Genomic DNA, 14,662 nt, shown 5'->3' with positions numbered 1-14,662 from the left:
ACTGTCATATGTGTTTGATTGATTGAAAATCGAAAACAAAATAAATTATGAATTGATCAGTCTTTTTCACAGATCTTTTCCTTGGTTTTATTTGAGTGTCGCTGTCGTTTACAGTAGAATTTTAAATATTAATGTAACAGTGAAAATTGAATAGGGTGTTCCTTTAAAATGGCAGAATGCTCTGTATCCAGTAATCCAGACCCTCAGTCTAACGACAACAGTGTGTCTACCAAAGAATTTTTACATTTTGAAAAGACTTGCGAGACTTACAAAGATAGCGATGAGGAAATTAAGATGATTTTTAGTGAAATTAACAAATTATCGGCCGGTAAAGAAAAGGAAAGAATTATCGGAGAAGATGTTGAAGACGTGGAGTTAATTTTGAAGCATGCCGAAGATATAGCACTTGAAACCAAAAATTTATTACAAAGCAGCCCCGAAGCTACTAATAATGTGCCACCAGCGAAGGAATCTACTACGGGAACAGTTCCTCTGATTAGGGTTACTAAAGCTAATGAGACTGAAATAACCAATGATAGTATATTCACAGGTAATGCTAAGGTAAGAAATTAAAATGTTTTATTACATACCATGTTCGTTCTTAAGTACCAATTTAGCAGTAAGTTTTCATGTAGTTTAGTAGTAGATTCACATAATTATAGAAGAACAGATAATTTATTATTCATAGTGATTCTCGTCTGAGCTCCGTAACCTCGTTAACAAGGTAACTTAATCCACTGTCTTGGCACTAGGTAAAAGTACTCTATCTCTTAATCACCTGTTCTTCCACCATTTTGCTGTGGAACTAAGTGAAAGCTTATTTTCTCGGTAGCGTGATACAATGTAGGAAACCCAAATAAAGACTTAAAAGTAATTAATTACCGTAGCCATCTTCTTGCCAACAGCATTAAGATCAAGGTGGTCCGGGGGAACTGCGTTGTCGTAGCCCCACGGGTACAGAATGTACTGGCCGTAGTTGTGGTACGTCAGGTACGCGCTGAATTCTGACGCACTGCTTTTGAAGAAATCCTGCAAAATTAAATATGACCTTATATAAAGCTGGCTAGACTTCAAAATTAAGTAGTATACAATTTTGTAAACGTACTCATTAAGTACGGTAATATCGATTATCTGTGTGGCTCACAGCCCCGAAGCTACTAATAATGTGCCACCAGCGAAGGAATCTACTACGGGAACAGTTCCTCTGATTAGGGTTACTAAAGCTAATGAGACTGAAATAACCAATGATAGTATATTCACAGGTAATGCTAAGGTAAGAAATTAAAATGTTTTATTACATACCATGTTCGTTCTTAAGTACCAATTTAGCAGTAAGTTTTCATGTAGTTGATCAATAGGTAGTTCATATAATTTTATTTGGAGATAGTTTATTTCTTGTTGTCAACTAATCATTTCTATGTATAGTTTCATCCAACTTTACCTGAAAGAGTATCTTCTTCTTCATGGCATTTAATCCTGGATGCATCCTCACCACTCTGGAGAGCAGCCCCGGTATGCCATTGACCATAACCCTGGATTGGGTGAGTCAGGTTTTTACACAAAGTGACTCCCATCTGACCTCCACCACCTTTGCAGGTAAACATAACCCATATTTGATTGATCATTGTTACATATCCAGTTGCCTGAATGTGCAGGTTTCCTCACAATGTTTTCTCTCACCATAAGAGCATCAGTTAGCATTCAAAGTCATGTACATAATTTTCAAAAATAGTCATTAGTACATGGTCAAGGTGGGATTCACGTATTTTAAGCATGCACCTTACGATTGAAAGACTGATGCTCTAAACTTACTTAACCTGAAAGAGTTTCATATTATGCTGTATTGTTGACTGGTGTGTGTATTTTCTTTGGATGTTCTAATACAAGCTAGTAATAAAATGTAGCATCTAATATTATTATTATTGCCTAAAATTCTGAAGTTTACATACATACATATGATCACGTCTATATCCCTTGCGGGGTAGACAGAGCCAACAGTCTTGAAAAGACTGAATGGCCACGTTCAGCTATTTGGCTTAATGATAGAACCGAGATTCAAATAGTGACAGGTTGCTAGCCCATCGCCTAAAAGAGGAATCCTAAGTTTATAAGCCTATCCCTTAGTCGCCTTTTACGACATCCATGGGAAAGAGATGGAGTGGTCCTATTCTTTTTTGTAATAGTGCCGGGAACCACACGGTTTTACAACTGCAGCATACATCAGTAAAATGTGAGTAAATAAATGAAAGTCATATAAGTCATAGTTTATTCTTTAATTTAATAAATTAATAAGTTAATAATATATTTGTAGAAATCACACTCCTTATGCAAACAGTACACACCTACACACTACAGCATATCGCAAATGCTCTAAAATAGTAGTATAAGAACATAGTTTCTGCATACTTATATTTTGCTACACATCCTACCTTAGCATCATAAGTCAATATTTTCCATATAAATTATTTCTACAATGGCATTTGTGTAAGAGATCAGGCCGTATGAACCGCAGCTGCCAAAACCCTCAATCCAGCTAAGGACTCTTTAGCTACTGGTTCTATGTACTGTGTCGGCAGTACAAAGCCATAAAAGCCACGATCGTTCAGTTCAATAGTGTAGGTGTATTTGATACCAATACTCTTAGCCCAGTCGTCTGAACCACCTGCAGCCGGGTATAGCAAGTTGCTTGACGATCCAACACTGTAGTTGTCATCTCCGGTTGACTTGATAGCCTATAATTTAAAAGTAATTAACTTTTGATTACTTATTAAGGTTATTTACTGACATAAGAATTATTCACATAATTATAGAAGAACAGATAATTTATTATTCATAGTGATTCTCGTCTGAGCTCCGTAACCTCGTTAACAAGGTAACTTAATCCACTGTCTTGGCACTAGGTAAAAGTACTCTATCTCTTAATCACCTGTTCTTCCACCATTTTGCTGTGGAACTAAGTGAAAGCTTATTTTCTCGGTAGCGTGATACAATGTAGGAAACCCAAATAAAGACTTAAAAGTAATTAATTACCGTAGCCATCTTCTTGCCAACAGCATTAAGATCAAGGTGGTCCGGGGGAACTGCGTTGTCGTAGCCCCACGGGTACAGAATGTACTGGCCGTAGCTGTGGTACGTCAGGTACGCGCTGAATTCTGACGCACTGCTTTTGAAGAAATCCTGCAAAATTAAATATGACCTTATATAAAGCTGGCTAGACTTCAAAATTAAGTAGTATACAATTTTGTAAACGTACTCATTAAGTACGGTAATATCGATTATCTGTGTGGCTCACTGTACTTACGAGATAGGTGGTAATTAGCTATATGTGCCAAAATCGAAGGAAACTGGGATGTTACATTATATTGTGTCTGTACTTACCTGAATAGCTTTAGATTCAGGTTCTGAAAACGCTCTGGGTCCTCTGTAAATTTCATCGCATGGCGAGTTCGATGTGCCTTTGCCTCCCCAACGGTATCTGTTATTAAAAAAAACACACATTTAAATATTTAATTGGGATAAATAAAGATAAATTATCTCCGAGAGATGCATGATACCTACTTAGCTAACTAAAAAAAAAAAAGGTACCTACATGTTTATAACTCTTTTTCACTACTGACTGACAACGCACAACGCAAACTACTGGGTCTAGAAATTGGCATGTAGGTTCTTTATGTGGTCGCAACTAAGAGAGGAATTTTTACGCAGGCGAACGCTAGTTTTTACTAGTACAATATCTTTTTTAAATTGAATTTGCAAAACAGTTACCCGGTTATGATTCATCAAACGATGCGCTTCGTTAAAATATTCACAGTTTCGCCCCTTTTACGGTAATACCGAAAGTAAACTTGTGTGATTTTTCTTGCGACTATACTTTGGCGTGCCTAACTAAATAGGTATGCTCCTATTTTGCATAAACAAATATTATCTAAAAGTAATTAACAGTAGCGCCGTGTGGTTCCCGCGGCACTTCGGATGTCGTAAAAAACGACTGAGGGAATTCTTAGGCCCATTTATTTAGTGCAAGCTTCCATGATCTTATGGTAGCGAAGATAAAACATAGTGTGTGTCAGTTGTTTCTCTTTCCGTTCAGATCGTAAAAATCAATTAGGGACGGAAAGTCTTCTTAACTTGAGACTGTTCTTTTAGGTGATGGGCTAGCAACCTGACACTATTGACTTCAAAATCTTTATTGCGCATCATATTTACTGCTTATAAGTAGTAATATGATATGTATGAATCCTGTTGAGCATCGGAATTTAAAATAATATAGAATCCATTATTGAGCGATCCAGCTGAACGCGGCATTTAAGTCTTTTCAACATTGTTGGCTCTGCCTGAGTCCTAAGACACAGACGTCATATATTTATGAAAGATAACAGTCCCGCATTCCGAACTACTGAGGGAACAGTAATGAGCGGATATAGTAGCTTGTTATTTAATTTAGGGCGTTCGTTGTTGGCTTGTTAATGTATGGGCTTGAAGGTCTCTCAGCTGGAGTGTAATACTGGTAGTATGTATTAATAATTTCTGGGGTTATGGTAGCGCAAGTTGGTTGTGGTAATAACAAGTAAATATTTAAATTTACTTTTTATTTGTTATAGTTAAGTTAAGCATGCTACCAATTATTAATGCGAAAGTGGTGATATGTACAAGATCTGGTAAGGTAAATGCCGTAAAAATTAAATTTGAATTAAATTCGGATGAGAAAACCGAATCAATTCAGTTTGTTATCATTCTTTACAATTCTGTTATCATGCAAGACTCACCTATATGGTAACATTTTCATACAACGGAGTGAAAGCGAGTATACGTTGTTTTAATATTTTGCCAACTTCGGACAAATTGAATCTCAAAATACTTAGTTACTTTATTCAAATAATCTTAGCGTGTCTCCCAAGTGAAGGGGCAAATAATATAATGTCATTACCCGAAATTTCTATTCAGATCAACTCCAGAGCATCGTCCAGCACCGGGTTTCCTGTTTTTTCTCCACAGACGGTCTTTCAGATGAGTGTACTCATAACCGTCTGGATTTAAAACTGGTACAAAATACCTGGAAGGCATAAAATCAAGAAAATTGTTAATGTCTAACTGAATGATTTTATGCTTAACTTAACCTTAATAGGGAAGAAAGTAGTCATAGTTAGTCGTACATCAGATGAAATTAGATGTTTGAAAGTAAAAAAGATCGAACAAGATGGTTTTAAATTCTTTAGTTACAAGGTGTTAGAAGGTTTAGTTGTTAGAAGGCTGTAGAGAATATATAAGCACAGTAATAATTCAATTGATTGTAATTTAAGGGATAAGACAAGACAAGACAAGAGGGACACGAACAGTACTGCCAAATTATTTACCAGTCAATGTTCTTGATGTCATCGTCTTCAACATCAAAGTTCTCAGCGAACTGGTTGATATAATAGGTCACTGTAGCGGGACTTATCCATTCACGTGCGTGTATACCGCCGTCTATGAATACTGCTTTGTTTTTCGGATTCCCGTTGGAAATTCTTAATAACTGCCAAATAATAATAAAAGGCTTTAATAAATAGGTTCTTTGAGGTCAGAACCAATAAAATATCAAGTGCTTTTATTGTAGGAAAATTTCAATTACCTTTATTTCTCTTCCTTCGTGAGAGTTCCCAATACTTTTGACACTAACAATAGCTGGGTATGTTTTGGCGAGATAGTCCAAGAATCCATAGATATCTTCAAGTCTGTGGTATTGTTTCCAGTTCATACGGTGACCTGCAGAATATTTTAATGACAAGTCATAAATAGCAATAAAATTTTTTGGTATGGATCAGATTTGGTGTTTGTATTTTATGACTTTGAATAAGGTTCTTTAACGTTAGTTACAATGGGGTTAAGTAAATCGAAGGTATCGGATTGAAGTCGTTTGGTGTATGTGTTTGTCTGTTTTTATCACAATGTGAAATTTGCCACTTTTGCCTTGTTCGTGCAAACCTTAACATATAACACCAACATGCACACACCACACATTCTGTTAAATGGAAACAAAATTAACATAGAATTACAATACACGTGAGCGTGAAAACGATATTGTGCCGAATTTCAACAACGAACCCCAATTTGCATTTGGCCAATACTCCATTGGGATGTTGAGAGCAGAGTAACCCATGTAAGCCCCCATTGAACCTAGTCGGTTGGAAGCCCTGTAACGCCAAAAATTGTAAGCTCTAGCTGCAACAAAATGACAGCAACCTTGGAATATGGTTAATAAAAATTCATGAAAGCATATTAATAAGAATTCCCACTTATATCAAGTATCCACTCATATCAAGTATACATTAGTGATATTTATACCCACAGTCGAAATTTTCCAACATGCTTTGTAATCCTATCAATAATGATAAATTTATTTTATTATCCAAATGGAACATTCACATTGCGAACATTTACAGAACTTGCTTCAATCAGTTTCATGAGTAAAACACGAAAGCATATCAACAAAATTCTGGACTTTCTAGTGATTTTTGCACCCAAGTTCGAGCACGACCGATGAATCAGAAATTAATGAAAGAGTTAACATTAATTTAAAAAAAAAAAAAATGAAATCTGAGACTCACCTCTTCTATCTTGAAGTTCTATTTCATTCTCATCAAGGGGTGGGTTCTCTTGGTTTATTCTTGCTTGTAGATCTTCAATTATAATTTCAAAGTGAATCTTTTCTCTATTCAATGCATTTGTGACATTTTGTATGGCATTTGGTTGTACCAGAATATCAATAGAAGTGCCATTTGTTCCCCATGTTGATATAACTGAAATTGGCATGAGAAATAGTAAATCTTTTCCAAAGTTTACATTTGATATAAGAAGTAATGAATTTACTTACGATTTCTACGTCTCAATCTATTAAGTACGACACGCCACCCGTTTTTCTCTGTGGAAACTTTCCAAAGTTGAGCGCCTGTGTAATCTACTTTTTGGAAATCGTCTTTAGCTTCAATCAGACATTTACTGATAATATCTGCGCTAACATCGTCTTCATTCTCAGAATCTTCAGGTTCAGTTTTTTTAACAGTTTCGGCCAGATGTTGACCATTTACAAGTTCAACTGCTAATCCTCCTTTACTCTTTTCTGATATTGTTTCAGCTGATTCATCTTGAGACGGTTGTTTGACAAGTTGGGGCCATTCTGGAAATAAAAGATATTCATTATTTTATAGTTATCAGTTTATGTAGGTTTGAAAGATGCAAGGACATACATAGATACCTAATGAGATCAATTACGGTAGCTCCGAAGTGATTATAGTATTGAGCTTAGTTTACAAGGTAATCTTCAAATTATAACAATTTGCTTATATCGTGATCAATTACGTTTCATTACATTTTTTGCAATTAGTCACATTATTATTCTCATATGTGTAGAGTTTGGCGAAGTATGGGCTTTCGGTTGCAGTGGCCTTTATAATTTATTACCTTATATTGTTATATTTATGTTGGCACAATTGTGATCAAAATTGATTAAATTTGATTTAATCAATTTTGATCACAATTGTATGGAAACGAAGGAAACGCTTTATAACCAACTGTAAAAAGAGCCGAGTGTGATCTCAATTTTCCCAAATCCTTCAATCTGATGTTTTAAGGTTTAATTTTTCAATTGCACCATCTTCAGAAAGATTATAGAAATGATCTTTGGAAATTCAACAACAACTAAACTTTCCAGCATCTAACAAATGGAGAAAAATCTTTAAGGTTTTCAGTTACATTCTTTCTTTGTAAAACAGAATTTCCATTATTTCTGTAACTATAAATTTTTCGGTTTTAATTTACAAAACACTAAAAATGAAAAAATAGACCTTTTGGGTAAAAAACAAAACTGAATTCAAACCCGGTTGAATTCAGTTACTTAATAAAGTCAGTCAATGAATTTTATTTGCCTTTTACATTGCAGTAGCTTATTATGTTAACCGACATCATTTTGCTATTTTATGTATTTTGAGTGAAGAGTTGACGTCGGTTTAATTCTTATTCAAAAAGACAATAATTCGACATCTCGCGGAACGAAAATCAAGACATGTGCCAGCTAATTAGCGTAATAAATATGCCATGTCGCGTATTGCCAATAGATTTATAGTGACATGCCAGGGTTGATTGGAAACAAAGCCTTTGATAATAGAAACAGCGATTAAAATGCGCGTCTCGCGCGGCGTGTGACATGTTTTAATGACTTTCTCTGGCGACCGCATGATTTCCATTCGCTGCAGGTCAGATCTCAGGCCGGGTAACGGTAGTACAAGTCTAACTTGATTCAAAAGGGTTTCCTCGTCCCATGTCTTATTTATATCACGTCCTGTCGAAGGTGAGGACGCGCCCGCATATTAAAATGATTGGTGCGCTTGAGAACAATGTTGCATGGGCAGTTCCGCGTGTTTTGTATGTACGGCGCTGAATGGGATCAGCTGTGATTCTATTTTTACATTGTATTGCTGATGAAAATCAGTCATTGAAACTACGGTTTTGTTTGAGTATAATTTGCTTGTGCAACAGATAGTTTACTTTCTTTTTTAATAAATGTCGAAATATATCGAATGTATTTATTGTCCTTTTAATGTAATTTTAAACTTGTTTAATGTGATGAGATTAGTGGATGAATTGAAGTAATTAATATTGAGCTATTTTAGTTAAGCCCTAAAATTTCTTAGAAGAAAATGGAGTACGAAAGATATATGTATCTTATAATTGCAAAGTTCACAGTTATTTTATGATTTGGAGCATGAGGTCCGCCTTTTGTTTTTCCACTTTGTCCGATCTACAGCGTCTTTAGTTTAAAAACCTCGTTTAATGTCGCAAAATATGAACATTATATATAGTGACATAATTTTTTATCTAAACTCCTTTAATTATTTTTATACATTACAATACACGCTTCGGTACTGGGGAACAATGGCCAAAATAAGATTACATCCCTTACTTTGCTTTTATAAGAAAACATTTGGAAAAATATTTAAACCTGTATTTAAATTTTACGTACATATTTACATATTTTATAAAACTCATTAATATCGCTTACCTTTGTCAGGTTGTAGCTTGTTTATAAGCGGCGTGCTCAACACCGCAGCGGAAATAGTCAAAAACAAAATGAGTACCGTTCTTGACCACGACCCCATGGCGACTGTCGGCGAGGCGGCTGCCGATATCCGCTCTGGTGCTCTTGCGCATCGCCCCTGCCTTATAAGCTCGCACACAACGTAGATATTTTACAAATTTTTATGTATTCCCGATAAACTTCTGTTGAAGATATAAAAACTTGATTAGCTCTTTTTGTAAATTCAATGTCCAAATGTTTCGGTAAATATAAACATATTTTTTTGAAAAAGAGAAACATTTTAACTTTACAATTCTGCGGACGTACACACTTAAAAGATTATTTTATTGAAATTATATCCAGTAAATACACTACAGTCTCAGTGGCGACTTTACAAAAGCAATCTATAGGTATCTCTACGTTTGCTTATCAAGGTTAAATCTATCAAGCTAAACAAATCAAATGATTTGCTTGGCTACAGTTTGTTTAAAAAAAAATGAACTTTCTTCGCCCAATTTTTATTAACAGTTCTTCAGGCGTACATAGTATTTATGTTTCCAGCCAATTAAAAAGTTTTAAAGCAAGTTGTTTGGTTCAAATGCAAAAGAATGCTTTGTGGTAAACGCTACGAATAAGGCCGTATCATTGTCGGTATTTGACTTGCATTCTTTTGTAAATCGTATTTATAAAAATCGATCGATTTTGTGTCTCATTATAGGCAGAAACACCTGTTTTTCCTTCTATGTTTCCAATAGATTCAGCAGGTGCTGCAACTTGCTTCGTCATCATCTTCATGACGTTGGTCCCAGCTACATCCTCACCTCTCAGAGTGAAGTTCGGGATACATCTATTTTCCATTTGAGCCGTTTATTTTCGGTATTTTATTTTTAACAACATAACTTTTACTTTTAATATAATCAAACGAAACTTTCCATGAATATGTATAAGTTGGGATTGGGATGCCGTTGGATATTTGTTTTGGAACCTGAATAACAACCTTCCTCTTAGAGGTTGCAAAGCGCCACGCTCGGTCATTGCCTCTAGTTTGCAGTTATTTAACTGATTACAAAGTCTCTTTACAGTAAACACGTTTTTAATGGTTTATTTATCGCATAATGAAACAACATAATTTTCCGGCGACATTAGTAAAGATAGACCAAAGCTTTTGGAGCATTAGTTCAGTAGTTCATTGAACTCGCTTGATCTTAACCAAATTTTGTCTTAATTTCGATCAATTGTGTCATTTTAGGTAACTTCAATTGTCAAACACAATACTAAGGAAAACTATGAGGTTCGTCGGAAACCGAAATCGAGGCCGTTCTCTGCCGGTGTTTTAGATTCGAAGAAAAGAGAGAACGCGAAAGTCGCGCGATTTATAACTAATTCACCTAAAAAGACCACTGTTTGTAAACATGAGAATTTGTTAGAAGAACTAAAGGACACAAATGAAAGAGTAAAATCGATTGAGCTTCTTAATGTCCAACTTACAGAGGATAATAAATTATTACGAAAGAAATTAGACCAAGTAAATGAACAAAAACATAAGGCTGACCTTAAATTAAACGAATGTGAAAAATTTATAAGCCGATTAGGAAAAGAATATGAGAATAGAAATTCCGAATTGAAAACAGTCAGAGAAAATGAGAGTAGAGTTGTCGCTGAGTTAAATAAAGAAAGAAATGAAAGAAAGAATTTAACTATTCAACATGATAAAGATAAAATCATCATCCAAGATCTTCAGAGACAAGTTAAGGAAATGGAAATGATTTTGAAACGGAAACATCCAGATTCAGTTTCCGCATTAATAGGTTTGTTCTAGTTTTTTTTAATTATCTTAATATCTTATACCTACAATTTTATAAATATTAAGTCTCTCTTTTTAATATGCATATTTTTAGTTGCAGCCAAATCTTCGACCGTCGAAGACAATAAAAAGAAGTTGTTAGAAGAAAGAATTGCTCGTCTAGAACAAGAACTGAAGGACAAAGAGGAACATTTTCAGAGTATTCTACTGACGTTACAAGAAAAGTTTGGTGATATGAAGCAGAAGTATGAAAATCATATAATTGACGTGGAGCGGCAATTAATGGAAGATCGTAAAACAAATTCAGATCTTAAAAATAAGATTAATAAAACAAATATGGTAACAACTGCTGTACAAACTATTCCTAGATCCCTGCATACAGTTTCAACTCAGACATTCATAAAGCCAGATAGGGCTTCTTCAGCTGTGAATAGGTTGTCGCAGAATTCGGCACTGATCTTGAACAAGTTAAAAGAAGATAGTTATTTAGTAGCTACGATAAAAGGGTTGCAAACTGAATTGACAGTAAAGCAACGTACTATTGCTAAAATTAATAGGGAGACTGAAGAGTTGAGAAAGAATTTGAGAAATTTGCAAAAGGAAAAAGAAGGTATTTTTTTTTATTTTAGTTGTAAAAATTTTTAATTGTATTGGTGTGTAAACAATATTTTTATATTTCGCCTAAACGTTATGTCTTTATTTTAGTTTTGTTGAATTTGAACCCCCAAAGGAAGCCTGGTTGTAGACCGACTAAATCAATGGAGAATATTTTGGCTAAAGTGACTAATGAAATGGAGGCAGAGTTGTCGGAGATGCGGAAACAAAAAGAGGTTCTAATGCAGGAGAGGAGTGGTTTGTTGGACTCTCTGAAGAGGACCAACGAGGAATTTATATTGCTAAAGAAGAAACGAATTCAAGATGTGAGTATTGTTATCACTTTTCTACATTATATTATCTTTTTAATATTCGTCCTGAAAACTTTGACCTCTGCAGGAACCTAACCCATAGGTTGGATCATGGATACACATCCAGTTATCTGAATGTGCAGTTTTCCTCACTTTTCACACACCGTAAGAGTTACCAAAACAAATTAACATAACATAACTCAGAAAAGACCCACATTTTTATATCCAATCCATTTTTGTGTAACATAAAAGCCCGAGTAAACAATACGCAGAAGTAGTTTTGTATGTTAGGACCTTCAATGTTGAAAAAAATCGCGACCAGCGCAACTAAACTGTGTGGTTCCCGGCACTATTAGAATAGGACCACCCCACATCTTTCCCATGGATGTCGTTAAGGGCGACTAAGTGGGATCAAAAAAAATTAACTTGGAATCTTACTTAATGCGATTCCAAAGCAACCTGACACTATTTAAATCTTAATAACATTCATAAACTCGTACAGCTTTTCAGGCTTTGCGAGACTGTTAGCTCAGTCTACCCCTTAAGTAATAAAAACGTGAGCATATTTATGTATGTACTTACTAGCGCAACTAAACATTACTTATACTTACAAATGTTTCACAGCTACACACTCTCCAATTAGCCCATGAGAAAGAGTTAATGCAGATGAACATGCAATTGTACCCGTTGCAAGAGGAGATCAAACTCCTGAACAGGACCGTTGAGATCCTGCAGGAGAGGATCAGGAACGCCGATGATAAGCTTCTCCGGTACCAGGCCGGAATCAAAGAGGTGGATGTACATGCTGGAGGTGATAACCCGGGCAATAGAGCAAGGAAGGAAGTTAAGTGATTTTTTTAAATGAATTGTGAATTTGGATATTTTTTATTTATGTTTTCTTTAAGAAAATATTGTTGTTGAGTTGAGTGCCCTGATTGTGGTTTTCAATTATTTATCCATAAAAAACAAAATAACCCTTACAGTCAGTAAATTATCACGTATAGTATTGTATCACGTCACAGATGTCAAATGCACACATTTAGATATAAATCTCTACCTTAAAAAATCGCAACATCTTATTCATTTTTTCCATTTGATTTTCTTTTTGTATTGGTACTAATGCACATCAAATACAATTTAAGGACAGAAAAAAATGGAACTACTTTTAAGATACTTATATACAAAAAAAATGTAAGGAAAAATATTGAAAACCATTGTATTAAGTGTATATTTATTGCACCTACGTCTTATTTATTCTCTCCATCTAAAGTAATTATTATTCCATCCAAAGATCAAGTTGCTTTAACAACAGAAAAAAAATTGCGAAATATATTTTTTAAATCATTGTTGAAGAAGAGAATTTCTGATGTTAATGCATTTTAAAAAGATATATTTTATAATGGACATTTGGACATTGAATAATGCGTTTTAATGGTATAATATGCAATTATTGCGTGAAAAAGTATACTCGTAGATAACACTATACTTAAGAGATTTAGGTAGGAATGAGGAAAGTAACAAATCGTTGGTAATATTTACTTGACCATATGGTTGTTAAAATTTACCTGGTGATGTGATATTGTCCGAAAATAACCACTTAATTTAATAAGAAGGTTTTTTTCTATATCAAAAGCAAATACAAATGTTGGTCATAAGCTTTCAAACGATAATTTAATGTTCAAATTTAGAATAGTTATATCCATCCCGCTTTTCTGCCTAATGATTTTACTCGAAGTCTAGTCTAGCACTAGACTTACCTGCTAGTAGACTAGTACTACTAGACTAGTAGATTATTGAAGAAGGTATGTAGCGTTCATAAATAATAATTATGGAATAAAAAATAAATTACTTTTTAAGTTTCAAAGCTAGTTTTATTTTCTTATTCTTTGTATTCATGAATTTTATTGTTTAAATACCATGGTGAATGTTTAACTAGTTTGTATTATAACTTATAACGTTTCTCTTAATTTTATTTCTTAACTTAGACGTCATCACAGGAAGTCAATTAAGTAATTTGTTTATTTTTTTTAATACGTATATAATCACGTCTATTTCCATTGCGGGGTAGACAGCCAACAGTCTTGAAATAACTGATAGGCCACGTTCAGCTGTTGTTTGGCTTAATGATAGAATTGAGATTATTAATTTGCCCTAGATTAATATTTTTCTACTTTGGCAAAGTTTCATGGATATCCAATATTTACCCTTTTGTAACTAAAGCCAGTTTAGCTTGTGTTGTAGTTTGACAGCCTGCAGGTCACTCATTAAGTAAGCTGTTACCATAATCCTGTAAATACCGAATACCTTCACGCGCCAAAAAACTAAGGTTTATTGCTTGTATTTTTTTACAACTTTCAGTGGCGAATAACTGCAGTGGTAATTATTATAGTACGGTATAGATTATTATCTTATCTGCTTTGAAGTAATTACTGCGTATGTTAATTTATTGATAAGAAAGGGACCAGATAGCTTTATAATTCGTAAGTGTTCTTCAAGCGTGCCTAGAGTGTTATTAAGGACTTAGATTAATTTTAATTGTTTGATGTTAATTAAAGCACAAGTCATTCTATTATGAGGTTCCTATGGTATATAAATAATGTGAACAATTCTAGTCAAGACTACTTTGTGAGTGCATACTGCTTATTCATGGTGCCTTATGGTTGACCGTATTAAATTAGTGTATTTCTTTAAAAGTTGTTTTCATTCTACCTTACCGTTTTTTTATCTATACCACTCTAGGAGGAATCGTTTATTTAAAATTAAATTAAATAGTTGTAAAATATCGTCTCAATATTTTTTATTTTCTTCAGCATGAAAACTCACAATTGCACACATTTTCTGCACAGTTGTAAAGTTGATGAATAAATCTTAGAATTGACATGCAATATAACATTTTTATCA

At 34.3% G+C, this 14,662-nt stretch overlaps 2 protein-coding genes across 2 annotated transcripts; one reads left to right on the top strand and one right to left on the bottom strand.

Moving 5' to 3' along the window:
• The first annotated feature begins 11 nt into the window (after positions 1–11).
• LOC106134328 (centrosomal protein of 162 kDa) lies at positions 12–14,422 on the top strand. The gene is made up of 5 exons (XM_060948760.1): positions 12–561; positions 10,302–10,860; positions 10,951–11,466; positions 11,562–11,776; positions 12,386–14,422. Exons 1-5 carry the CDS (start codon positions 169–171, stop codon positions 12,611–12,613), a joined length of 1,911 nt encoding a protein of 636 aa, XP_060804743.1. The 5' UTR covers positions 12–168; the 3' UTR covers positions 12,614–14,422.
• On the bottom strand, positions 2,240–9,157 carry LOC106134329 (carboxypeptidase B). Its single transcript, XM_013334347.2, has 9 exons — positions 9,038–9,157; positions 6,854–7,156; positions 6,588–6,779; positions 5,612–5,745; positions 5,355–5,515; positions 4,928–5,053; positions 3,379–3,475; positions 3,031–3,177; positions 2,240–2,732 (listed from the first exon to the last, which is right to left on the bottom strand). The coding sequence occupies exons 1-9, from the start codon at positions 9,132–9,134 to the stop codon at positions 2,493–2,495; spliced, it is 1,497 nt and encodes a 498-aa protein (XP_013189801.2). The 5' UTR covers positions 9,135–9,157; the 3' UTR covers positions 2,240–2,492.
• Positions 14,423–14,662: the final 240 nt, after the last annotated feature.

This window comes from Amyelois transitella, chromosome 17 (assembly GCF_032362555.1).
Source record: "Amyelois transitella isolate CPQ chromosome 17, ilAmyTran1.1, whole genome shotgun sequence".
Taxonomy (NCBI): domain Eukaryota; kingdom Metazoa; phylum Arthropoda; class Insecta; order Lepidoptera; family Pyralidae; genus Amyelois; species Amyelois transitella.
Note: the sequence above shows the minus strand (reverse complement) of the source record. Positions and strands in the feature narration are given on the sequence as shown.